At 50.1% G+C, this 27,702-nt stretch overlaps 2 protein-coding genes across 2 annotated transcripts; both read left to right on the top strand.

Annotated features, from left to right (window-relative positions):
- The first annotated feature begins 6,729 nt into the window (after positions 1-6,729).
- LOC147599824 (olfactory receptor 14A16-like) lies at positions 6,730-7,656 on the top strand. The gene has a single exon (XM_086753953.1). The coding sequence runs from the start codon at positions 6,730-6,732 to the stop codon at positions 7,654-7,656; it is 927 nt and encodes a 308-aa protein (XP_086610079.1).
- A 9,533-nt stretch (positions 7,657-17,189) lies between these two features.
- On the top strand, positions 17,190-18,125 carry LOC147599825 (olfactory receptor 14A16-like). Its single transcript, XM_086753625.1, has one exon. It carries the CDS (start codon positions 17,190-17,192, stop codon positions 18,123-18,125), a length of 936 nt encoding a protein of 311 aa, XP_086609751.1.
- Positions 18,126-27,702: the final 9,577 nt, after the last annotated feature.

Consider the following 27,702-nt stretch of genomic DNA (forward strand, 5'->3'; position numbering starts at 1 on the left):
CTTTCTTATGAGGACAGGCTGAGAGAGTTGGGGCTGTTCAGCCTGGAGAAGAGGAGGCTCCGGGGAGACCTGATAGCGGACTTCCAGTACCTCAAGGGGGCCTACAACAAAGATGGGGAGAGGCTGTTTAGTAGGGCCTGTTGTGATAGGACGAGGGGCAATGGTTTTAAGATAGAGGGAGGTAGATTTACATTGGATATTAGGAAAAAATTTTTACACTGAGGGTTTTAGAACACTGGAACAGGTTGCCCAGAAAGGTGGTGGAAGCCCCATCCCTGGAAACAATCAAGGCCAGGCTGCATGAGGCTCTGAGCAACCTGATCTAGTTGGGGATGTCCCTGCTCCTTGCAGGGGGGTTGGACTACATGACCTTTGAAGGTCCCTTCCAACCCTAACCATTCTATGATTCTATGATTTGGGAGAATACACGGTATAATGGCCAGAGTCCCGGCAATGCAAATACAAGTAAAGGTAAATATTTCTTCTCCACTCATTAATATACTTCCTGGAAATTCCTATTCTTGCATGGTGGAAAGACATCATCATTTTAGGAAAAGGATTCAATTATCTCAGCTGTTATAAAGGTATCAATGTGATTTTTAGAAGTTAGAAGCAGTTCTTCCTCCTTCCAGGCAGAGCTCAGCTGTCTGACCAGGGACATAAAGTGCCTCTTGTAGAGGCCCCACTGTAGCTGAGGTGTTTGCCTGGGACTGGTCGCTGTCAGACAGGACAGGAGGTCTCGTAGAGAAGACCAGGGTGCCTTGGACACTGATTGCATGGGCCAGGCAGAGGGTCCCAGGGCACCTGAACTGGCACCAGGCGCCTGTGTCACTGTACCTGAAGACATCTGTGTCCCTGTAGCTGCATCCCAGATCAGTTTTGGAAATGGCTTTTCCTTCTAAAAACAGAAAACAGTCACAAAATCCCCCCAAAGACTAGTATGTTAAATCAAAATGAACAAAACCAAGTAGAAGAAGAACACAAAGAATTTAATAAGATGAAAAGGATATTAAAATATTTCTTCACTTTAGATCTTTGCGTTTACTTCTTCATTGTTTCATTTTTCTGTAAAATTTCCTGCACATTTCTGCACAATCAGGCCTGCAGCATTAATTGATAGAATTTTGTTTCAAGCACAGACCCCAGAGCTCCCCAAAATCTTCCTGTCTTTCTCTGGCCATGCCTCTCCTCACTCATGACACAGAGTCACAGCAAGGTATCGAGCTCTCTCAGCTGATGGGGGGAACCAGTTTCAGTGAAACACTCTAATTTTTGGATGACCGTTTCTGCACAAACCTCATCATAGCTGTGTTACAGTGACTTCTTAAAGGAGCCTGTAAGGCATCTGGTCATTCTCTCTTTTCATTCCCTGCAAGATTTCATCTCCCTGTGTGCTTCTGTAGATATAACAAGTATAAATACAGAGATATGCAAATACATATGCATATATATTTATAGACTTGTGTATAAAGACAGTTATTTTGTTCAGAGAAACTACTACATCTATATTGACATAATTCATGTTTCTTCTTCTGCCTCTTGCTCCTTCCTTCCTTCTCTTCAGTATCATTGACTTTGTGCGGAACTCAGGGTGTACAAGCCATCTGAACATCACCTAGGTCAGCTCAATGGACATGAGGTTTCTCAGGAGTTCCCTCTCCATCTGGCATCATCCACAAACAAGCTGAGTGTTTACGCTGCTCCCTTGTTCGGGCCATCAATAAAGATAACTACCAGTGTTGCCCTAGGTGTTGGTCGCTGATGGAGGCCACTATAACTGGTTGTACTGTGACTGCATGGCTCAATCAAGTTTCCACCCACCTATGATCCATTCACCCACGCCAGAGCTCAGTGGTTTGGATACAGAGAGACCAGGGGGCCTGTGTTAAAGGCCTTAGTAAAGCAAGGGCCCACTAAGTGACATTCTTCTTCATGGAGAATGCAAGCGGGCTGGTCAAGGGTGATTTTTATTTGCCCTTGCTGACTCTTCCCAATCTTGTCCATTTCAGGCCTGGAACCTTCTTCCAGGAGGATTTATTCCACCATCTTACCAGGGAATGAGGTGAGGCTGACTGGGCTGTAGTTCTCCAATTCCTCCCTCTGACCATTTTTGAAGATGGGTGCAACATCTGCCTTTTTGCAGTCAACAGCCTTCCCAGAGGGCCCTGAAATTTCAAGGACAGACAAGCAAGGACACTGTCCAGCTTGCCCAGCACCCTTGGGTGTATCCTGTCCTTTTCCATGGACTTGTTTTCTCACATGAGTGGAATGCGCCTCACTCAAAAGAGAGAAGCTGTAATACGTTTTCTTGAGGTGAAATAATAATTAGAAAAAGTTTGACATATTGGATGGAATTTAACAAAGTTTAACAGTGGTTTACCAGGACAAGGAAAAGGATAAGGAAGTCTCTTTTGCCAAGTCATGAAGTTCAGAGTGGATCCTCTTGCTTTAGAAACTCCTTGTGAAACCTAGGTGCTGCTAGGTCCAATCTCAGTTTCAGACTTGGACAATGGTTTATGTCTAAAGGAATTATCTGTACAAAGTTTATGATAATTAATATTGAGTAGCTACATGGATTAGTAATGTTTCATTAGGATTAATTCAGCATGCTATCAGTCACTTAGCAGGGATCTGTCCTCAGTAAGGCATCGCCCCTCCTTGGGCAGAGATTTATGCCAAGATAAGATCCCTTACTCTTTTTACCAAGACTAAGATCCCTTAGTCTCAGGTGAGGAATCTCAAACCTTGAGAGGTGTCCCTGCTCAAAGGGACAGTCACCTGGCATGCAGTCCAGCTGCCATTCAGGGAGAGCTCAAACTGGGCCCATCCTGATGGTAGTATTTATAGAGCAGTTGACTGCTGGTCAATAGTACAGACAAGATAGACGTCATCATTTTAGCTCTGGTGTCTTCTTCTGTACTTTGGTTATCTTGCATTTTTGGGCTTCAAGACCACCTCTCATTTTTTTTTTTCTGAGGCACCTTCTCTCCCTTGTGCACGAGCCAGGACCTAACAGCTCGCAGGTTCACTGCAGGCCATGAGTTATCCTTAGTTGACTGACTTAGGCTCCTCAGTCAACCCAAACTAGAGTACAGCTACGGGTCCAGTGAATCCATCACAGAGACCTTGCTAGTGAAGACAGAGGAAAAAAAGACACAGGGTACTTCAGACCTAGCTCATCTACTCTTCCTAAATTTGAATACAGTGTAACCAGTCGGTCAGAAGAAGTGATTATCCTGCTGTATTTAGTATTGATACGGCCTCACCTTGAGCACTGTGTAGGTGTGGGGCCCACAGTTTAAGAAGCATTTTAAGGTAGTTGAATGCATGCAGAGGAGGACAACATGGCTGGAAGGCATGTCCTATGAGGAGCGACTGAGGACAAACTAGGTTTGTCTAGTTTGGAGAGAAGGAGGCTGAGGAGCGACCTCAATGCTCTTTACAGGTTCCTGCGGAGGGAAAGTGGAGAGGGAATTATCCTAAGATAATTCCTATTTCTCCAGACAGCTTTTCTAAACTCCACCTTTGCAGCTTGTCCCTGCTTCCAGCTCCTGCGTGCTGCCTTTTGGCACTGCAGCTGAGCCGTGAGGTTCCTGGTTAGCCCAGCCAGTTTCCTGAGATGAAGGCTTGTTTTCCTGAGTATCAGGACAGACCTTTCCTGTGCTTGGAGGAAGATGTCCTTAAAGGACTCTCAGCTGTCATAGATTTTTATCTTTCAGAGCTTCCACTCCATGGGATCTCCTACAACAACAACCCTGAGCAGGCCAGTGTCTGCTTCTCTGAGATCTCAAACCTGAGTTCTCTTGCTCTTCTGTCTTACTTCCCATGTGTCGTAGTTTAGCCTCGCTTGGGACCTTGCAAGAGAAGAGTTTTCTAGCAGAGGTGACTCTGCAGTGCCTTGTCCAATCTCCAGGAACACAAGGGACCACAAAGAATGTCCCTGGGTGGCAGGGCCTGTGATCCAGCCACGCTGTGGACATCAGTGGCGTGGTTTTTCTTTATGTCATCAGGGACATGGGTAGAGGATAAAGGAGAGGAGAACTGTCAGGGCTTGAGAGCACAGGGACATGAGTGGTGACCCTGGTGTGATGTTCCTCCCAATCCTGCAGTACCCCTGGGTGTAGATGGGATGGATCTTGCATGCTTGCCGTGGTGCTGGTGTTCAGATGCTGCACATACCAGGCCCCTTTGGGAGGCTCTGGGGTTTCTGCCCAGCCCTTACTCCAGAGGGACATGGCTTTCCTGGAGGTCCCATGCTGTATTTCCAGCCACAAGCAGTTGTGCTGGGCACCCCAGGGACCAGACATGGCACTAGCGACCTTTCTTATGCCATTGAGAGAAAACCTTGAAATAATGTGAGTGCCTGTGACAGAGGGATGTGCACATGCAGTTTTCCAGTGAGCTGAGTTCTACTGAGTATAGAGGATGGGACCTAGAGAGAGATCTGACTCCCCTTCTGGTGCACTCATCCTTTTGGTCATCTGGAAGTCCAGCAGCTGCCTTGGAAATGTGTCTACCAGATGTTCAGGTGCCCTAAACACTGAATGCAATCTGAGGTGACAAAGTGACCCCGTCCTCACAGCCCCACAGCTGACACTCAGGCAGGTGCAGTTGTCCCATGTGTGCTCCATCACAGCTTACAGAGATGTACACAATTCTTGGACCACCCCTGGCACCTCCAGTGCCTAGCAGGTGTTTGTGTGTGAGCTGGTCACTGCCACTGTGCATCCCCATGGATGATGGTGGGAGCTCAGGGAAGTGGCTGGCCTGTAGCCCCTATTTTGTGCACACTGAGCTGAGGCAAGAGGATTCCTGACTCCTGTGGGTCTGTGGGGTGTATGGGGCAGAGGTGAACCCCACTCCAGGCTCTGGGCTTCTCACCAGAGAGGAGACACCTGTACAGACTCAAATCCCTGCCCTGCATGGGTAGAAATGACCCCTGCCTGTCCCTGCTGTGGTATCCTGCCTGGCAATGGGACAGGGTTCGGGGTAAAGGCAGGTGGGCATTGACATCTCTCCTGGATGACAACACCATGGAAGGACAAATCTCACTTCCAAAATCAGTCTTGGCAATGTTCAGAGAGGGACAGTGATTACTTCACTCTGCATCAGCCTACACTCCCCAGGAGAGACACGGCTGCCTCCCAGGTGCTGTCAGACCTTGGAGCCCCAGGGACATCTCCAGGGAGACCAGGAGGGCAGAGGAAGTGCCACCTCGGGCTGGTCCTCTGCTGCTGAGCTGGGCCGGGCTCCTGGGACAAAGGGAGCTCACAGCATGCAGGCAGCACTGCAAAGAGACAGATCTTCTTAGGAGCAGCTCCTCTGCCAAGCGCAGCAGGGCTGAGGGCTCTGCCTGCAGGCACCGAGGGGAGAGAAGCGAGGCAGAGAAAGGATAAAGGCAGCCTGGAGTGGGAGGCCACTGGAGGAGAAAACTTCACAGCCCTTGACATATTAAGTGTCTGGCTGCAGGTCATTGAAGCTTCAGTTTCTTGAGGGATTTTGTAAAGCTGGCACCTCCCCCAGACTGCGGGATCTGTAAGTACCACTCTCAGACCTTCTCTGCTGGAGAGGAGGAGGAGGAGATGCTCCAGAGCAGGAATTCTCTGCTGCACTGCCAGAGGGACAGAGCATGATCGCTGCCTTCTCTCAGGGACGGCTGCAGGGTGTGAATGTGTGTGTGCAGCCAGGGGTGCCCAGGGCTGTCCTTCAGAGCAGGGTCCCTGCGCCCCAGGGGCTGTGTGCTGGGGCAGGGACTCTGCCTCTGCCAGGCTCAGCACTCAGCCTCCCTTTGTGAGCTCCCCACGGCGCTGGGGAAAGAACTGTGGGTGGGAGGAACAACTTGTGGCTGAGCAGGGCCCTTCTGCTGTCAAGAGGGGTGGGTCAGGGTTGTTCAGAGCTCCAAACCACCCACAGGATATTCCCCGAAGCGTTTTCCAAGAAGCACATTGAGGCAGAGGGTACCTGGAAAGAAAGGAGAGGGGTTGTGTCCTGCTCTGTCACAGCTCCACCTCTGGGCTGGGAAGGAGAAGAATTCACAGGTCCACTCTTTGAAACATTGCTCCCCTGCTCTCATCATAGTCCAGCTGTGTTTTGTTGTTTTGTTTGTTTCTTTTTTTTTTTTAATAAGAGTGTTATGTGTATGAAGTCATATTGTAGGCAAAAGAAGTGAAAGCACAGGGCAGATGGGAGAATTACGATTGGACACTGCCGCTCTCCAGATGCTGCACTAAGACACAGAGTTGAGCCATTTGCCTGTCCCATCTCAAGATTCTTCACACTTGCAGTCATAAACCCAAGGATTTCTACCCCTGAAACAAACACTCAGCAGATGTGATATTGAAAAATACCCAATACAGAAAACAATTATTATAAACACATGCGGAGACTCTGTTCCGCACTCCCTTCAGAGCCATGAGTGGAATCACTGAACTTTTCCATTAAAGCTGGATTACATCTGACATCCCTTGTGAACACTGGAACTGTCACAAAACCAGCTCCCATGCACCCACTACAGCAGGGCAAAGCTGACTCCTCAGCAGCGCACAGGCAGAGCTCCTGCTCCTCACAGCAAACTCAGGCAGTACGAATTGGAGACAGAAAAAGAATTACAGTGGGGAGGGGTGGGGGATATTCTATGAAAATTGGAGGGGCTTTCCTCAGAGAAGTTTGTCCTCATTTTTCCCTATGTTTTCCTTTTTAAAGCAGTGTTCTCATACCAAGAAAGAGCAAATGTCCAACGGCAGCTCCACCACTGAGTTTCTGCTCCTGGCATTCGCAGACACACGGGAGCTGCAGCTCTTGCACTTGTGGCTCTTCCTGGGCATCTACCTGGCTGCCCTCCTGGCCAACGGCCTCATCATCACTGCCATAGCCTGCGACCACCACCTCCACACCCCCATGTACTTCTTCCTCCTCAACCTCTCCGTCCTTGACCTGTGCTGCATCTCCACCACTGTTCCCAAAGCCATGGCCAATTCCCTCTGGGACACCAGGGTCATTTCCTATCAAGGGTGTGTGGCCCAACTATTCTTCTTTTTATTTTTTATATCTGCTGAGTTTTATCTTCTCACTGTCATGGCCTATGACCGTTATGCTGCCATCTGCAGACCCCTGCACTATGGGACCCTCCTGGGCAGCAGAGCTTGTGTCCACATGGCAGCAGCTGCCTGGGGCAGTGGGTTTCTCCATGCTCTGCTGCACACTGCCAATACATTTTCACTGCCACTCTGCCAGGGCAATGCTGTGGACCAGTTCTTCTGTGAAATCCCCCACATCCTCAAGCTCTCCTGCTCAGACTCCTACCTCACAGAAGTCGGGCTTATTGTGGTCAGTGTTTGTTCTGCATTTGGCTGTTTTGTGTTCATTGTTGTGTCCTATGTGCAGATCTTCAGGGCTGTGCTGAGGATCCTTTCTGAGCAGGGACGGCACAAAGCCTTTTCCACGTGCATTCCTCACCTGGCCGTGGTCTCCCTGTTTGTCACCACTGCCATGTTTGCCTACCTGAAGCCCTACTCCTTCTCTTCTCCAACCCTGGATCTGGTGGTGGCAATTCTGTACTCGGTGGTGCCTCCAGCAGTGAATCCCCTCATCTACGGCATGAGGAACAATGAAATCAAAGCTGCCCTGGGGAAAGTATTTGAACATAAGCTACTGTAGATTAATAAGGTGTCCATTATTCTACTATGACTCTCTCTGTATCTCAGGAAAAGCTAGGCTTAAGTTTCATTCTGTGTGTCTTTCTTATAACTTTGTATGGGTTTTCGTTTTGTTTCTTTTACACCTATAATTATCTTATTCTCGGCCTCCTACCTGTTATTTTCTTGACCCAATTACCTCATAGAATCATAGAATCATAGAATCATAGAATCACATGGTTGGATGGGACCTCACAGATTGGAGCCATAACACAACAGTCAGGAGGTGGAAGCAAGGACAGGCCATGAAGGAGAAATTTGGAAGTGTGACCTCAGCGTACAGGCACGTGTTTAGGAAAGCTGACAATCACCTGGAGCTGATGGAGGCTGCAGGAAAGGTCAAGAGAAAATGAAGAGCTTCAGTCACTGAGTTTGCAGTGAAGGCTGAGCAAGGAAGGTGCTGCTGAGTGATGGGGTGGAGGGGGCATAACTGCAGACACAGGCGGGGCTGAGGCACTCCATGCCTTCTTTGCCTCAGGCTTTGCTGATAAGGTCTCCCAGGCCTCTCCTTAGCGACAGGGCTCAAGGAGGAGGAGAGGGTGTATTGAGAGGAACCTGGGCAGATCCCACAAGGACAAGCGCCAGTTCCTGCTCCTGCAGGGCACTCACCCTGGCCGTGGCACAGGCTGGGGAGCAGCTGTGAGGGAAAGGACTTGGTGACCAGGGAGCTGGACAGGAGGCAGCCGTGTGCCCTGGTAGCAAGAGAGGAGAGCAGTGCCCTAGGCTGTACGAGCAGGAGCATGGCCAGGAGATGGGGGGAAAGCACTCCCCCTCTATGTGGAGGTTGTTAGGCCACATCCAGAACACTGTGTCCAGTTTTGGGAACCCCAGCACTGGAAAGGTGTTGGCAAGCTGGAGCAGGTTTAGTGAAGGGCCCTGAAGATGGTCAGGGGGCTGGATCACTTTCCCTGTGAGGAAAAGCTGATGAAGCTGGGCTTGTTCAGCCTGCAGAAGGGATGGCTGAGGGGCACCTCACAGAAAGGGGGAGGGCTCATCTTTTTTACCATGAGGCTAGCCAGACATTGGAACAAGCTTTGTTCACCACGAGACATTGTGAAGTCCTCCGTCCTTGGAGATTTTCAAGACCCAGAGGGACCAAGCCCTGAGCAACCAGGTGTGACCATATACCTGATGCTGCTTTGAGGTTCTACAGATGTCCCAAGGTCTGCTCCGAATCTCAATGTTTTTATCATCCTAGGATCTCTTGTCTGATATCTATTCAGCAGATGAGAGAGCAGATGTATATGGGGCACAAATCCTCCTGTGGTTTATGTGACATGTAAACCAAGTCAGGTGAACTTCTCCTCAACTCCATTGACTGCAAGGGGATCCTGGGAGGCACTGCCTCAGACAGCTCCACATTACCCCTGAAGCTCATAGCATCAAGTTTTAGCACCCTCAAAGGCCATGGTCTGGACCCTGAAGCTCTTACCTGTTGATTTTGGAGAGTGCCCAGAGGAGGTCTCCCAAGATGGGGTTCAGAGCTTCAGGCTTATGATCTATGTATAGAGAAGGAGAAACCCGGGCATCTTTGGCCCAGTGGCAGACAGGCTCAGAGCAGTACAGGTGTAGCCTGAGAGTGCTTGAAGGGTGGTTTCAGAGACGGTGGACCTTTGCTTCACAGTGAAAAAAAAGCATGAGATAAAAAGAAAAGAAGAAAGTACAGCTTAAGAAGATGAGATTTGACACGAAGAGAAAGAAATGTCTCTCCAAATGCTGTTCTGTGCTACAAGAAGAAGAGAATGTGTGGCCACTGCTGGGTTTAGCAAGAGGAGGAATAGGTAGGTTTGAGGTACTCTCGGCCTTTGTCTTCTCCAGCAAGTCCTCTGAGTTGCGTGTGCCTAAAAGATAGAGCCCAGCCAAAACACAGCAGTGGATGGAGATGGAGTCAGAGGTTACTTAGGTAAGGTCAGTCCTTAAGAGTCCATTGCACCAGATGGGATGGATCTTAGGATGCTCTGAGAGCAGGATGATGTCATAGCAAGGCTGTTCCGAGACATTTTGTGATGTCATAATGAGTGGAGGAAGCAAGAAGCAAATCTTGCATCCCTCTGCATGGAGCTGGCTGCAAGCTGTCATGAGGCAGTGCTGAGAGACAGGCCAGCACCTGAAGGTGTCTCTTGGGGGCTGGTGGGGAATCCCTTTGAGGAGGTGAAAGGACAGCAGAAGCCCACATGCAGGACAAGCGAACTTTTCCCTAGTCATGATGTTCAGACAGAGGGCAGAGGTGTTCAGCTGAGCACGTGGAGTAGCACAGGGAGAGCTCAGTTTGCCTTTCTCTTCACCATCAGCTGTATTTTCCACCTGTCCTTTGGGTAGAATGACACTTGTCCCACATACGTCCTTCCTCTGCCTGACCTCAATCAGGGCAGTTGAATGAGGGTTTGATGGCCAAGCATGGGCTTGTAGTGCTACGCGAGACACCAGGGCTCTGCAGCACAGCTGCATGCAGCTGGCACAGACAGCAGCGGCCCTGTGCAGGAAGCCCAGCCCCATTCAGAGCAGCGGTGTGACGGGCGCCAGCCAGGCCATCTCAGACCAGTTCAGTGCCTTTGCCCAGTGACTGAATCCCACCGCTGCAGAGACACAAGGTCTGTCCCTTCTCCATCCACTAGACGGATGACAGCACATGAACACAAAACATCTCCCACGGAGGTCTCTGCAAGTGTTCCGTCACTCTCAAACCCTCCTGGTTCTTCTCTCCCCATCGGTTAACCTTCCCATTGATGATACCATCATGGATTCATCCAACAGGTTTCACGATGTTCCTGTATCACAGGATGTCCTCACCCAAAACCGCTTTCAAAATCCTCTCTTTCTTTACTGGGATGGGCTTCACCTCCAGGCCAAACATGCACCAATGTCCTCAGGCTGAGGAGCACACTGTTGTGGGAGACAAAGAAGCCATTCAAGTCCTCATGGAGAATTTCACGACCAGTCACCCTGGGAGTACCTGGAATGGGAGCAAATCAGCATGCCAAATCTTGTGGAGGTTGCTGGAGGGTCTTGGGACACTTTGGGAAACAGGTCTCTGTAGATGGGGTGTCAGATGGGCCAACAATGGTGAAACTCATTTGCATCTGTTACTCACCAAGAGGGAAGATGTGGTGAGGGATGTGAAAAGCAGAGTCAGCCTTAGTTGTCATGATCGTTAAATAATTGGGTCTCACCTCCCTGTTAGAATGTGGAACGAAAATAGAAGCAGGAAACTCATGGGAAAGCTCCATGGAAAAAAAGGAATCGTACAGGAGATGGATGCAGGGTAACTACAGGCTAGTCAGCCTCACGTCTGTGCCTGGCAAGGTCATGGAGCAGATTCTCCTGGAAACCATGCTAAGGCACATGGAGAGCAAGGAGGTGGTTGGTGACAGCCAATACGGCTTCACCAAGGGCAGATCTTGCCTAACAGATTTGGTGTCTTTCTATGATGCAGAGACAGCATCGGTGGACAAGGGGCGAGCAACGGACATCATCTACCTGGACTTGTGCAAGGCAGTATACACTGTCCCGCATGACATCTTTCTCTCTATCCTAGATGGACCACTCGGTGGATAATGAATTGGCTGGATAGCCGCACTCAGAGAGTAGTGGTCAATGTCCATGTGGAGACCAGTCACGAGTGGCATCCCTCAGGGTTCCATGCTGGGCCTGGCCCTGTACAACATCTTCGTCGGCAACATGGCCAGTGGGATAGAGTGCACCCTCAGCAAGTTCACCAATGACACCAAGTTGTGTGGAGCCGTTGACATGCTGGAAGGGAGGGATGCCATCCAGAGGGACCTTGACAGGCTGGAGAGGTGGGCCCGTGCCAACCTGATGAAGTTCAACCAGGCCAAGGGCAAGGTCCTGCACCTGGGTCGTGGCAATCCCAGGCACAAATACAGGCTGGGCGGGGAATGGATTGAGAGCAGCCCTGAGGAGAAGGTCTTGGGAGTGCTGGTGGATGAGAAGCTCAACATGAGCCCCCAATGCGCCCTTGCGGCCCAGAAGGCCAACCGCATCCTGGGCTGCATCAAGAGGAGCGTGGCCAGCAGGTCGAGGGAGGTGATTCTCCCCCTCTACTCCACCCTGGTGAGATCCCATCTGGAGTACTGTGTCCAGTTCTGGAGCCCCCAGCATAAGAAGGATATGGACCAGTTGGGGGAAGGTCCAGAGGAGGGCCACAAAGATGATAAAAGGGCTGGAGCACCTCTCTTATGAGGACAGGCTGAGAGAGTTGGGGCTGTTCAGCCTGGAGAAGAGGAGGCTCTGGGGAGACCTGATAGCGGTCTTCCAGTACCTCAAGGGGTCCTACAAGAAAGATGGGGAGAGGCTGTTTAGTAGGGCCTGTTGTGACAGCACTGGGGGTAAGCAGGACCGGAAGACCAGCGAAGACAGGACCACAAGAGCAGCGATGGCAACAGTGCAAGAGAAGTGACAGCAAAACCACTAGAGTAGTGAAAGCAGGACATGAAGACCAGCGAAAGCAGGACCGAAAGAGCAGAGAAAGCAGTACAGCAAGAGTAATGAACGCAGGACCACAAGAGCAGTGAAAGCAGGACCGCGAAAGCAGGACCACAAGAGAAGTGGATGCAGGATTGCAAGGGCAGGAAAAGCAGAATCACAAGAGCAGGACAGCAAGAGCAGCGATGGCAGGACCACAGAGCAGCGAAAGCAGGACAGCAAGACCAGCAAAATAAGGACCACAAGAACAGCGAAAGTAGTAACACAAGAGCAGTGAAACAGGACCACGAAAGCAGGAGAGAAAGGGCAGTGAAAGCAGGATTGTAAGAGCAGTGAAAGCAGGACCACAAGAGCAGCGAAAGCAGTAAAACAAGAGCAGCGATGTCAGGATGGCAAGAGCAGCGAGAGCAGCATACACCATCTCCACTGACATTGGACTCCAAGAAGAAAGCCTTTAAAACTATAAATTCTGGTGAAATTAAACCCAATTAAATTGTAAGCTTAACCCAAAACATCAGGAGAATGCAAGGAGAAAAGGCACTTCAAAAGACCAATTGCTTGGAAATTTTTGTGCAGCAATGTTGGAGGAAGAGCCCAACCATCAGACAATGCACACAGGAAATGTCCTTTTATTGAATAGGCTGCTAGTGGATGGGTCACATCAGCCACAGTGTGGTGCATGCACTCAGACACAACAGGATCGAGTCTCAAGACAAGTAGTATAAACCTAGAAAATTACATATAAGTAGAATTATCCAGGAGAAAAAAAAATTCAACTTTTCACCTAAGATATACTTTGGGAAACATGCTGAGGAAGGGAGTTAGGCTGTTTGCAGTGCATCTGTGTCTGTTGGGCCAGTTTCCATAGGGCATTCTTCAGCTCCTGGTTCCGCATGCCGTAGATGAGGAGGTTCACTGCTGGAGGCACCACCGAGTACAGAAATGACACCATCAAACTCAGAAATCGGGAAGAGATGGAGCGAGGCTTCAGGTAGGTGAACATGCCAGTGCTGATAAACAAGGAGACCACAGCCAGGTGAGGGAGGCACGTGCAAAAGGCTTTGTGCCATCTCTGCTCAGAGGGGATCCTCAGCACAGCCCTGAAGATCTGCACATAGGACACAACAATGAACACAAAACAGCCAAATGCAGAACAAACACTGACCACAATAAGCCCGACTTCTGTGAGGTAGGAGTCTGAGCAGGAGAGCTTGAGGATCTGGGGCACTTCACAGAAGAACTGGTCCACAGCATTGCCCTGGCAAAGTGGCAGTGAAAATGTACTGGCAGTGTGCAGCAGAGCACAGAGAAACCCACTGCCCCAGGCAGCTGCTGCCATGTGGACACAAGCTCTGCTGCCCAGGAGGGTCCCATAGTGCAGGGGTTTGCAGATGGCAACATACCGGTCATAGGCCATGACAGTGAGAAGAAAATACTCTGCTGAGATAAAAAAGAAAAACAAAAAGAGCTGGGCTACACAGCCTTGGTAAGAGATTTTTCTGGTGTCCCAGAGGAAATTGGCCATGGATTTAGGGAGAGTGGTGGAGCTGGACCCCAGGTCAAGGAGGGAGAGGTTGAGGAGGAAGAAGTACATGGGGGTGTGGAGGCGGTGGTCACAGGCTATGGCAGTGATGATGAGGCCGTTTCCCAGGAGGGCAGGCAGGTAGATGCCGAGGAAGAGCCAGAAGTGCAAGAGCTGCAGCTCCCGTGTGTCTGCAAATTGCAATAGAAGGAAATTTGTGATGGAACTGCCATTGGACATTGTCTTCCCCTGGGAATCCAGCCTTTTCAAGGAGAAAAATGCATCAGTAAGTTTGGACAGATTTGTTTAACCAAAATCTGTTCAGTTACTCATAAAAATCCCCAAGGCTTCCTCTTCCCTTTCAGGAAAACATTTTACCGTTCTCTTCCATGAGATGTGATTGGTGCTGGCTGAGGATGACACTGGTAGCAGTGAGCTGTGGTTTCTGCAGCATTCAGGCCTGCACTATGGCAAGAGGTAATAGGAACATGGATGTTCTCAGACAAAATCCAGCTTTTATATCAAAGACTTTTTTAGCAATGTCCCTCACGAATCTCCAGACTGTGGAACAGAGCTTTGGAGATTGTCTTCGTGTATTCTCCATCTGCATCCTGGAAACTTTCATGCCGGGTTTGAGTTGAACTCTGAGCTGACTCTGATGTCCCTATGCTTGCAGGGTGGTTGCATCTTTAAATGTCTCCTGCAACCCTACCTCCTCTATGATTCTGCCTCCCAGGTGCTGTCAGACCTTGGAGCCCCAGAGACATCTCCAGGGAGACCAGGAGGGCAGAGAAAGTGCCACCTTGGGCTGGTCCTCTGCTGCTGAGCTGGGCCGGGCTCCTGGGACAAAGGGAGCTCACAGCAAGCATGCAGCACTGCAAAGAGACAGATCTTCTTAGGAGCAGCTCCTCTGCCAAGCGCAGCAGGGCTGAGGGCTCTGCCTGCAGGCACCGAGGGGAGAGGAGCGGGGCAGAGAGAGGATAAAGGCAGCCTGGGGTGGGAGGCCACTGAGAGCCCACTGGAGGAGAACACTTCACAGCCCTTGACATATTAAGTGTCTGGCTGCAGGCCATCGAAGCTTCAGGTTCTTGAGGGATTTTGTGAAGCTGGCACCTCCCCCAGACTGCGGGATCTGTAAGTACCACTCTCAGACCTTCTCTGCTGGAGAGGAGGAGGAGGAGATGCTCCAGAGCAGGGATTCCCTGCTGCACTGCCAGAGGGACAGAGCATGACGGCTGCCTTCTCCCAGGGACGGCTGCAGGGTGTGAATGTGTGTGTGCAGCCAGGGGTGCCCAGGGCTGTCCTTCAGAGCAGGGTCCCTGCGCCCCAGGGGCTGTGTGCTGGGGCAGGGACTCTGCCTCTGCCAGGCTCAGCACTCAGCCTCCCTTTGTGAGCTCCCCACGGCGCTGGGGAAAGAAGCTGTGGGTGGGAGGAACAACTTGTGGCCGATCAGGGTCCTTCTGCAGTCGAGAGGGTGCTGCGTGGGTCAGTGCTGCTCACAGCTCCACATCACCACTGGGAAACTTCCACGGGGATGTTTCAAGAGGAAGATCAAGGCAGGGTTTGCTGTAGAGATAAAGAGATTTCCTGAGTGTGATTTTTTTTTTCCTGCTCTGAGGGTAGGGGACAGATAGCAGGTGAGGAGAAGGGAGGGAAAGAAATAGAAAAGGAGCTGTCAAGCTTGGAAAAGTCCTTGAGACCTCTGAGCTGTAACTGTGAGTGGTCAGTTGGTCTGCTAAGAGCCTCCTCAAGTGCCTTCAGCCACTCCTCTGCCCAGGGACAGCACGAGCATCACCCTTGCTGCACCCAGCAGGGTTGTCCTGCCCTGGCCTTTGGAACCTCCAAACAGGAACAGGCACCCAGCCAGCGCCCTGCAAACAGGCAGGTGTGTGTAGGGCCAGCGTGAGTGCACAGAGGTTGGGATGGGGTCTGTAAGTGCTGACAGGGAAAACAGATCAGACAGGGAAACACCTCCCAGGAGGAAAATCTCCAGGCATCAGGGATATGATGAGGGAATGAGAGGAAACTGAAACCAGAGTTTTGGTGGGGAGGGAGAATTCAGAAATCTCTGTACCATCCCCTCCAGGGCAGACCCCTTCCTCTGAGCAAACCCCCTGGCCTCCTCTCACACCCACCCAAGCCTCTGCCCTCAGGGCTGTGGGGTCCCAGCCATGAACCCCCTCCTCTGCAGCCAGAGCTCCAGCAGAGCCGTGCTGCAGCTCTCCAGCCACGTGCCCACGGCCCTCTGCAGAGCACAGGGGCTGAGAGCAGCTGCCCGGCAATGGTGGTGTCGGGGAGGGGGCACGCACAGCTGGGGGAGGGGGACGCTGTCCCCAGTGCCCGCCTGCCTCTGCCCTGTCCTCTCTCAGCCGCACCCTGGCTGTATTTGCCCTTGTGCCTCCACCTCTCTGTGGTGTTGCTGCTGGGACCTTGTTCTTGCTGTCAGGCTGTCTGGGGAGGGGAGTTCCAGCTGCAGAGTCCCCCCCTGATCTTGTGGGTCCTTTCCTGTAGCTGTGTCCATGGGAACAAGTGTCCCAGCTTTCACCTGTGGGGCTGTGGGCACTGCAGGCTGTGGGGCTGGGGCATCAGCTGCTTTTCTCTCAGTGAGATACCATCATGAAACACTTACTGTAACTTCTTCTAGTATCCTTCCAAGCTGTGAGTTTCCTTTCAGGATGAAAACATCTACCATAACATCTTTGTGTTACCAGAACACCCCATGGTTCAGCACAGAGATGCTATGGCCAGAACCCTGCTGTTGGGTTGGTGAAATGAGCCCTGAGTGCTGTGGGCTAGAAGCGGGGTACTGAGATTTCGAGTAAGGGTGAGACATTTAGTGGTCTGCAGTGCATCCCTGTACTTTCAGCAGTGCTTGCTGGCTTTTTTGGAAACATAGTAGTGCGATTGCATTTAATCTCAGAATGCTGCAAGCACAGAGCCCCTGGGACTGAGGGACAGACCAGCTCCCCTCACTCTGCACTAAGCCACAGCAATTCTCTTCTCATACAAGACTCATTCTGTTCTCTCTGAGTGCAGCAGAGATGTTGGGTGTTACTGGTATCTCAAAATAATTTCCTATTAATATGTCAAATATTTAAAAAAAAAATCAAACCCCCAAAAACCTACACATTCAGTCTGCCTTCTACCATCTTCTTTCCTTGGAACAGGAAATGCAGATGCTGACAAATCCTTCTGCGTTAAGCGTGGTTTCCTTTCACAATGTTGAGCACCAGAGCTGGCCCCTTCTTCTACCATTCCCATGAAATCACTGCTGCAGAGCACATCTGACACCTGGGCAGCTAGCGGGCAGAGGCCCAGCTCCTCAGGGCACATTCAGCCAGCACCAAACCAGAGCTACAGCCATGGAGGAGAAGGAAGGTCTTCAGAAATGGAAGAAAAAAAAAAAAAGGACAAGATGTTTAGGAAGGGAAGAGTCTGTATGAAACTTTTTTGGTTTGGCTCAGAAAAGTCTCTCAAGCTTTTCACTGACTTTTTGTCCTTTCAGGTGTTCCCATGTCCAGAAGCAGCAGATGTCCAACAGCAGCTCCATCACTGAGTTCCTCCTCCTGGCATTCGCAGACACACGGGAGCTGCAGCTCTTGCACTTCTGGCTCTTTCTGGGCATCTACCTGGCTGCCCTCCTGGCCAACGGCCTCATCATCACTGCCATAGCCTGCGACCACCGCCTCCACACCCCCATGTACTTCTTCCTCCTCAACCTCTCCCTCCTTGACCTGGGCTCCATCTCCACCACTGTCCCCAAATCCATGGCCAATTCCCTCTGGAACAGCAGGACCATCTCCTACTCAGGATGTGCGGCACAGGTCTTTTTCTTTTCCTTTTTGATGTCAGCAGAGTACTGGCTTCTCACTGTCGTGGCCTATGACCGCTATGCTGCCATCTGCAAACCCCTGCACTATGGGACCCTCCTGGGCAGCAGAGCTTGTGTCCACATGGCAGCAGCTGCCTGGGGCAGTGGGTTTCTCTATGCTGTGCTGCACACTGCCAATACATTTTCACTGCCACTCTGCCAGGGCAATGCTGTGGACCAGTTCTTCTGTGAAGTGCCCCAGATCCTCAATCTCTCCTGCTCAGACTCCTACCTCAGGGAAGATGGGCTTGTTGTGCTCAGTGCATGTTTTGGTCTTGGCTGTTTTGTGTTCATTGTGGTGTCCTATGTGCAGATCTTCAGGGCTGTGCTGATGATCCCCTCTGAGCAGGGACGGCACAAAGCCTTTTCCACGTGCCTCCCTCACCTGGCTGTGGTCTCCTTGTTTATCAGCACTGGCACGTTTGCCTACCTAGAGCCCCCCTCCATCTCCTCCTCATTGTTGGATCTGGTGGTGTCATTTCTGTACTCGGTGGTGCCTCCAGCAGTGAACCCCCTCATCTACAGCATGAGGAATCAGGAGCTGAAAGACACAGTGAAGAAGCTGATTCAATCAGCCCTTCCTCAGAAGCATTAAGCTGCCCATGTCTCTACAGAAGTCATTGCAAATTCACCTTGGCCTTCTTCTGTGCTTTGGGTATTCTATCTATGCTAAGCATGTTTGTCCATGCCTACACGCACTCCACTTCACCAGAGGCATGGACCCAGCCTGTCTGACCCAGAGGTCTGTTCACGTGTGTCTGACACAATGGTAGAGCTAGCCTCCCATGTTGCATCACGATAATAAAAGAAAGTTCCTACAATATCTGTGTCTGGAGGTTGGGCTCTTCTTCCAAAGGTGAGGTCAAGCTGAAGGAGTTGTCCCCACAGCACCATGGTGCTGTGCCGGGGTTCTCCATGGGATGAAGGGAGGAGGGCGTAGGGCAACGTGTTCGAGAATGGGCTGAGCCTTAGCATGTGGGTGTCTGGTTACCCTGGAGACAGTGATCAACAGGGGTCTGCCTGGGACTGTCACGACATGGCGTTGTCACCACATTCACCACATGGCGTTGTCACCACCTCACTCTGCAGAGCATGGCCAGCAGCTCAGGGCCATGTGGAGAGTACAGGGAGGGGTCAGGGGCAGCACGTCAGGTCAGCATGGACACACTGCCCTGGAGAACGGCTCTCTGGGGGCAGGGAAATTCCTGGGGAAGAGCAAAGGAGCAACTCTGTGCTTCCAGGAGGGGGTCAATGACCAAGAGAAACCTATTTCTGAATGCACCAGCTTGGGGCAGCTTTCTCTATTGCTGGGGAGCTGCAGCTGCCTGAGGAGCCCCTGGGCCAGGAGTCTTTTCCTGGGAGAGGGGCTGGCACAGAACAACTTGTTGGCAGTGGACAAGAAGGACGTCTGGGAGACAGGCACAAGGGACACATGGAGACACTGTCCTCTGTCTCTTCATGCCATGGGTGGCCTTCAGCCCTGAGACACCTCTGTTTTCTTCCTTCACTCTCCATGCTTGGATGGACCTCAGGAAACATCCATGAGCATGGAAGAAGCACAGACCTCCTGGAGTGAGCTCCCATCACTGCAGGGGAAGAGGAAAGATTGTGAGACACAGGGGAGTGCAGGGATGCAGTGGGGTGTGTGTGGCAGTGTGCGTGTAAAAGAGAGGAAGAAGATGGCGAGGGGTGGGAGTGTGTCATGCTCAAACGAAATATGTTCAGTTTTGATGTTGAGGCAGCAGAAGGATGTGGATGCGCGGTTCAGGGCTGGGACATGGAGCTAAAAAGAGGAGTCAAGGGAGTCAGGGGTTGGCACCTTCAGTATCTGAGGAGAATTAGCGGGGCTTTGGAAGAAGCTGCACAGGTGATGGGGAACTCACAGCCATTGTGAGTTCAGTCAAACTTGGGACAGCATGGGGTCAGAGTGAGGTGGGGAAGCAGGGGTGGAGATGGTTTCTTTGTTGAGACTGGAAGCCCGCAACAGAACTGAAATAATTTTCCTTTCTACTCTGGCTGCTGTCTCTTCCAGTGAGACCCCTGAGAAAACATGAGTTCCTTACAGCCACAAGGCTTTTTTTTTCCCATTCCCCACTCTCCATACAGGCTGGGAGGTGTCCTACTGCTCTCCTGCACTCAGCATCACACACCCTCACATCTCACTGCTCCCAGGAATGGCCCTCAGCATCCCATGAGGGAAAGGATCCCCCTGCCCAGGGTATGGGGTCAGTCCTTGATCATCCTGCTCAATGGAACATGTCAAGGGCTTTCACAGTTGCCTTAACACTGGATTTTCAACCTGTAAGCAGTGCCTCTGACTTCCTACTTCACCAGCTCACAGGGATAGCAACCTTATCATTCCTCCACGGTCTCTTCAGTGATGGCCCTCAGTGGGGCCCACTGACATCCCCAGAGACTTGGAGGTTTGCTGCTGACTTTTACTGCTCTAGAGGCCACTTGAATCCACTTTCGGTACCTGCAGTTCAGGAACTTGGCAGCAGAGGGCTCATTAACATGCAAAATGCTCTAACAAGCCAAGTCTCTGGGCTTAATTCAATTCCTCCGCTCTTATGTGGCTAATTTGAGAGGCTACAGGAGTGTAGTCAAAGTACAAAGTTCTCAGTGATCAATGTCAGTAAGAAACAATTTATTCTTTATGCACCACGCCATTTTTTCTGCTTATGCATTACGTGCCATCAGCAAGCTCCTATTGATACTGATCTTGAGTCCTGATTGAATCGGAATATGTACGGAAGTCAAGACCCTGTATGTCAGACACTCTATGGGCAGTCTTCATCCCCATGTACAACCTCACATGTCTCTCCTCAGCCGCCTGGGACTGACAGCACCTCTCTTCAGATCAGAGCTTTCTCCACTCCAGCCTGTAGCTGCCTCATTTTGCCCATTGACACCAGTTTCCACTTGTTTTACTTGGGGAATGACGTGCACCTGGATACAGAACGATGTTTCTTAATTATAAAAAAAGAAAAACAAACAAAATTAAGTGAATGTCCAGTTCAATTTTTAAAAAAATGCACTCCTCTGCTGTATATTAAGCCCACCTTATGTCCTCTGATGTTCACTTTCCACCGTGGATGGCCTTAGACCAAAGGAAAATACATTTTGTGCCAAGCACAGAGCCCAGGAGCCCCCAAAGCACTCCCTGCCCTGGACGCTGTTTGTCCATATTTGCTCACAGCATGTCACACTCTGAAGCCATGAGCTCCCTCGATTCACAGAGGGAAGCAAAGGGACAAAGTCAGTGAAAAGCTCTTTTTTGAACAGCCTGCGCTAATCGCAGCAGATCTGGGCTATAGAAATGTCTTCAGGCAGGCTCTGCAGCATCGAGACCCACTCATTTCTCATTCTCCTCCAACACTGGACAGCTCGGGTGCCATTATTCATATTTTCCCTTCTCCTCAAGGGAGAGAAATGAGTTGTCTCAACTGAGATGCTTTGGCCTACCCTGCCTGTCCACCATCTCCTGCTCCAGAAATGCTCCCATCAGCCCTGGGTCACATTTGCCAGTCCCATGTGGGGGCTTCAGGCACCCCTGGTGTTCTCATTTTATTTATTAAGGGGGGACTATGGTGGTAGCTTCTGTAGGAAACTGCTAGAAGTTGTTTCCCCTTTGTTCAGTGGACTCGGCCGGGCCTAGAGCTGAGTGGCCAAGGCAGCAGAATGTTCTGTGATAACGCCTCTGCAATAATGTATTTAAGACAGGGAAAGAAAAAAAAAAAAAAAAAAAGGAGAGAGGATGTGAAGAAGCTGAAGCAGGGGCAGAGAGGGGGAGGCATGAGCCTCGTGGGCCTTGCAGGCCTCACCCTCTGGCCTCCCGCCGGGCTGCCGACTGGGCCCAACTCGGCCTGGCCCAGCTGAAAGAAGAGGAGAGGAGATGAGATGTGAAGAGATCCTGAGAGGCGTCTGCCTTCCTGCTGTGAAGTTTTTTTCCTGTGAGCGGAACAGCTGTAGACGCCAAGGTCAGTAAAGAAGGAAGATGAGCAGTAATGCAGCTCCTGGGCAGAATTCCCTTGCAGCCCATGGTGATGGCCATGGTGGAGCAGGTTGTCCCCCCTGCAGCCCATGGAGGACCCCAGCCCAGGGCAGGTGGATGCCTGAAGGAGGCTGTGGCCCATGGAGGCCCCTCTGGGGCAGCTGTTCTGGAGAGACTGCACTCCATGGAAGAGATGACCCACGCCAGAGCAGTTTCACGAAGGACTGCAGCCAGTGGGAGGGACCCCACGCTGGAGCAGGGGAGGAATGTGAGGAGTTCTTTCCCCACCACTGAAGCCGTGGTGTAAAACAAGGTCTGATGGACTGACCGCAACCCCCATTCCCTCTTCCCCCCTGTGCCGCTCAGGGAGGGGAAGGTGGTAGAGATAATGTTAAGCCTGGGAAGAGGGAGGAGTGGGGGGAGGTTATCTTGTTCTCTGTCACATTATCCTGCTTTGGTTTTATTAATAAATGAATATTTTCCCCCAAGTCGAGTCTGTTTTGCCTGAAACAGTAACTTTAAGGATTTTCTCCCTGTCCTTATCTCAAACCTCAAGTCTTTTTTTCTTATATTATCTCCCCCTGTGGGGTAACGTTAGCAGGGCTTCATGTATGCAGGAGGGGCAGTCCGCGGTGATTCGCGCGCTAGGCGCAGATAGGTCCATGGGTGCAGGGGGCAGGTGCGTCCACATACATGGTGGGCACGGATAAGTCCATGGGCGCAGGGGGCAGGTGCGTGGCAGGCACGGATAGATTCATGGGCGCAGGGGGTGGGTGCGTTCGCGTGCGTAGCGGGTGTACGGGTATTTAGCCCTGTGTTGCACAGCATTAAATTGAAGGCTTGGCTTGACGGTATCCGTGTGATGCCCTGCTTTCCCCGGAGCGGGGCTCCACTGCGTGCGGGGTAGGTTAGCTGGCAAGAGAGCCGGCAAGCGGTGACCCCAATGTGTGACACGTCCGGACGGTTTTGAGCTGGGGCCGCGCGGCGGTCGTACCTGCCTGCTGTTAGGATGGCATCCATCTGTGATACAGTGAAGGTATTAAAGGTGTTGGGTAAAGATCTTAATTGTCTGGTGCACAGGGCACCATTGACGGAGTTCATCCTATGGATGCAGAAAAGGGGCTTGATTAACAAGCCGGGAGAGGTGATGGAAGTGGTGCGGTTACAGGTGGCGGGGAAAGAGTCGTTGGAAGAAGGGGGGGTCAGAACAAAGGGTGTGGCGGCACGGCTGGAGACGTTAGGTCCGGTGAAAAGACTGCTGGCTAAGGCTCGAGAGGCGCACGAAGTGTGGGTTGCGGCTTTAACTGCAATCAAAGAAGGGTGGCCCTCGGAAGGGGAGGGGGACGAACAGGGTCGAGACGGCATGGAGGAGACTAGGGGGTGGCGCTCCGGTGGCCTGCCTGGTTCGGCCGAGAGCCTCTGACAGTGATAGGGGGTGATGGAGTTTGGGTGTGCTCCCCCGTGTGTTGCGCCTTGCTTGCTGGGGGGGCCTGGGCTGAGGGGGCGACCCCCCGGATGTGAGGACGCGGGGGTGCCCTCCGTCTCTCCTTCTGCCCCATCGGCTCCGCCGCTTGTAAATTCACGGAGGGGCGATAGTGAGGCTGGAGCCAGTTTCGAGGTGGCGCCCGAGGAGTCGCGGGACGCGGAGCAGGGTCCTAGCGCTTTCCTGGTGGGGAAAAGAGCCACGGTCCCCGAGACCAAGGAGAAAGCGGCGGGTGATAGAGCCGCGGTCCTCCAGACCAGAACGACAAGAAGCACTGCTTCAAAGGAACATAAATCAGTTTTAACGAGTCTTAACAAAAGTGTTAGAGGAGCAGAACTGTGCTATTAATAACACTGACCTGAAGAGCTTGTTAACTTGGGTGTCCGCTCACGTATCAAACGCAAACCTCTGTAATATCTATACAGTGGGCTCCTGGAACACCATAGGTATTGGACTGTGGGACTGTGCAACGCGGGGTGACCCTGCTGTTCAAAAGTTATTACCGGTGTGGCATGTAATGTTTGAAGCCTTGAAGAATCACACACAGAAGGGAGATTCAACAGCACCCGTTACCCCGTCCGCTCCTTCGTCCATGGAAACAAAGACTAACAGTGAGCCAGAAAATCTGTTTGATCCAGGTCCCAGAGATCCGGAAAAGGAGCCTTCAGTCTTTGAAGCTTCCTTGTTATAGAGGTGGTGTGTTTGTGTGTGTGTGCGTATAAGCATGAAGTAAATGGTATGAAATAAGGGGTGAATACTGTCTTGGTTTCAGCAGGGATGGAGTTAATTTTCCTCTCAGAAGCTTTGGATTTTGTGCGTGAAGAATGTTGATAAAATGCTCTGATGATAAGAGTTGTTGTGAATGAGACCAAGGACACTGTCTGGCTTTCCAAGTCTCGTTAACGAGCAGGTGCAGGAAGCTGGGCCAAAAAAAAAAAAAAAACCAAAAAAAAACCAGACCAAGTATCGTTCATTTGGACATCGAGTGGTGAGAAATTGTACACTGTTCATTTTGTCTGTATTAATGTTCTTCTACTTTGTTGTTGTTGTAGGTTTCCTCTTAGTAAACTGCAGCATAAGGTAAGGTGTGATTGACCGTGGCCCCTATTCCTTCTTCCCCCCCTGCCCAGTCCCGCTCAGGGGGCCGGGGAAGGAGGTGGAGATGGTGTTAAGCCTGGGAAGAGGGAGGGGACGGGGAGGAGGTTGTCTTGTTCCCTTTCTCATTATCCTGCTTTGGTTTTAGTAATAAATGAATAATTTTCCCCAGGTTGAGTCTGTTTTGCCTGTAACAGTGGCTTTAAGGATCTCTTGCCGCGGCCGCCGCCAGGCGCCCCTGGCGGGGGCAGCTTACCCAAAAACTGCCATAGTTTACGGATACTCCCGTCTGAGTTGGCCAGTGGTTTTAGCAAGAAAAAAGCTGCACCATTTGAATGAGTGTGTTGACGAGTGATTACAACTTGGACGTACAAAGCCAACAGACTGTTCCTAGAATACACCTGTGTTTGTAATACAGAAAAATCGGATGCTCCACAATTCACATTTTCTATGCCTTCAATCAATATGGGAGAACCTAATCAGCGGTATCACTGGACGGTACTTCCGCAGGGTATGAAAAACAGTCCACCCATCTGCCAATGGTACGTCGCACAGGCCATAGCACTAGTAAGGCGCTTGTATAAGAATAGCCTCGTTTATCATTATAGGGATGATATCTTAATTGCAGCACCTGATGATTCTCTGGTGGACAGAGTTCTTAATGATATCACCAGTGCATTATCTGGATTTAAATTGGTTATTGCTCAAGAAAAGATTCAAAAGGTATGTCCCTAGCAGTATCTCGGCTGACAAATTATGTAAAAAAAAATTATGCCACAAAAGTTAAAAATCCTTCAAACAGTGTTTACCTTAAACGATTTGCAGAAATTGCTGGGAGCTATCAGCTGGGTACGCCCAGTATTAGGCCTCTCTACAAAATTGCTTTCTCCACTACTCCAAATACTTAAAGGAGACTGACTCCAGAAGCACAAACTGCGTTACAAACAGTTTTGCTACAAGTCTCCATTCATTGGCGTAAGCAACCAAAAGCTGAAATTTTTAAGAGAATTAATGTTGTATCCAGCAACTCATTTAAGCTGCACTCCCATAAAAAATGCCTTAACAATATTTACAGATGGATCAGGAAAAACACACAAATCTGTAATTGTGTGGAAGAAAAATGATAAGTGGCATCATGACGTACAATTGGTAGAAGGTTCAACACAAATTGTAGAACTTGCAGTGGTGGTACGAGCCTTGTATAAGTGAAAAGATGAATCCATCCATATTGTCTCAGATTCTGCCTATGTGGTCAATGTGATACAATGCACTGAATGGACAATGTTAAAACAAATTAATTTGTTTATTTTATTGTATGACCAGTTTAAAAAAAAAAAAATTAAAAAAAAAGAGGTGAAAATAAAAATCTGGAAACAGGTAATTGGGAAGGACCATTCCCTCTTATGACGTGGGGGAAAGGATATGCTTGTGTCTCTACAGGAGCAGTGAACAAGTGGATCTCTGCACGATGGGTACGGCCAGCGCTCCAAGCTGCCTTGCGTTCATCGGACTGTTAACAAGCTGTGTGGCAGCCCCATGGTTATCAGTAACGAAGAGAATAAATGTATGGGTAACTATGGCTAATGCCACGGGACAGGACACTTTGTCTGTCTGTATCATCTGCAAATAAGCCTTTCAGAACTTGCTTGGGCAATCTGCCAAATACCAGTGGGACGGCAACTCTGAGCAAAACAACAGCAGCCGCGAGTGCTGAGTGCTAAAACTACAAAAGATGGAACTTTTGGGACCCCTAAAGATGGACTTCTGCCTATTTTCTTTAACTATTCAGGAGCTAATGTTACTAGAGGGGTAATGATTGTAAATGCTTTAAGACCTATACATTGCAACGACACAGCATGGTGTAATCATGCGAGCACATATCAAAATCCAGACAGCATGAAAGACCTAAACGAAGTACACACACCTTTGAATCTGATTGCCAAGATAATATAGAGTTTTGGAAACCAGGTGAAATTATTGCTGCTTCAGTCTTTGCACTTGATGTGGCAAGTGCCCAGGCGTTAGCTACGCTAAATAAATTGGGCTTTTGGCTTGCTAAGCAAACGCATACAACTGCATTGGCACTATCAACACTGTTAACTGATGTAGATTCTATACACTATGCTACGTTACAAAACAGAACCGCTGTTAGCCTGCAGAGCACATATTTGACAGGCCTTGTTGTATGCGCTGGCCACGCGTGCAGCAACGTCTAGTCAGTACTCTTTTACAGAATCTGCTGAGGGTATCAACAGAGGTGGCTCAGAGCAGAGGAGAGAGAACGGACCCAGAGCACACTTTATTTGCAACAGGGGATGCCCTGAAGGTGCTGCGCCTCCTTCCTTTCTCTGCTCTGACCCGGCTGATAATCACCCTCCTGCTCGGTGGTGTCTTTGGCATAGTTGGGTTGGTAACAGTATAGATCAGCAATAGATTTTTTATTATTAGCACAAAATCATGGTTGTCAGGATTTTGATGGGCTTTGCTGCATGAACCTGTCTGATCATTTGGAATCTCTTCACAAAAGCATTCAAAACTTGCAAAAAGGAGTACAGAAACTGTAACAAAGTAATGATTTTGATATATTCAGAAATCTTTTTGGTGGATTGATGTAAGTTTATTACAAATAGCTGTAGGATGCTTATTCATTCTTCTTATATATGTATTTTGATCTGTATTCTGTGTGTTAAAATGGGTGCAAACTTTAATAGATAAAGCGTTGAAACAAGCCTCTTCTCATGAAAGAAAAAGGGGGAGACGTGGTATTTCTCGAGCCAGTATGGTGTCAGTGAAAGCAAACTGACCTTGGGAGAGGGATACAATCGTGCTCGCAGGAAGAAAGCCATGGAATGAGAAGGGAAACTTTAAGATACAAGACACTGTTAGCAGAATTTATGGCTTGTTTCAACAAAGGCCTGCAAAAAAAAGCTAGTTACTGGCCTTGCAGATAAGAAAGTTACTGGAGTTGTTATGTCTGTAATAGTAGAAGAATGCTGTAGTAGAAAATTACTAGAAGGCCTGAGAGACTTGCAAAAGCGCTGTATGTATTGAACTATTTACGTCTGACAGGAGGAAGAGACTGCAGACCAATTTGGGTGCCCAGCAGATGGACTAGACCTGCAGTGCGAGAAAAGGAAGACGACTCATGATTCAAAGGAACGACTGAGCGGCATCACCGCTTCTCAGAATGGTGAAACTGTTTTTATTTGTACTCACATTATGGGGTATTGCTGGGGCCTTATGGCCTCCAGCTTTGCCTAAAACTAACATATGGATCACGCTTGCTAACCTTACTAACACATCAACCTTGTGCTTATCTTTGGCTAGTCCCGGCAACCCATTTTCCACGTGTTTGGTAGGAGTACCACTGGATGACCAGGCATGGCCCTGCCCTCTGAGCCTAAAAGAGGTGTGCTCAGGCAAGAACAAGACTGACAACTGGGATAGAATTATACCTCATTTACCTGGGTTAGTAGTAGAGCCACAAGAATTGGAACTTCTTGGTTCTATAAAAATGGATTACTGCGTAATGTTCAATTACAGCAGTAATACCATGAAAAAGGGGCAAATTGTCAATGCAACCTTGCCAGTATATCGCAA

This window comes from Chlamydotis macqueenii, chromosome 8 (assembly GCF_036417535.1).
Source record: "Chlamydotis macqueenii isolate bChlMac1 chromosome 8, bChlMac1.mat, whole genome shotgun sequence".
NCBI classification, from domain to species: Eukaryota; Metazoa; Chordata; class Aves; order Otidiformes; family Otididae; genus Chlamydotis; species Chlamydotis macqueenii.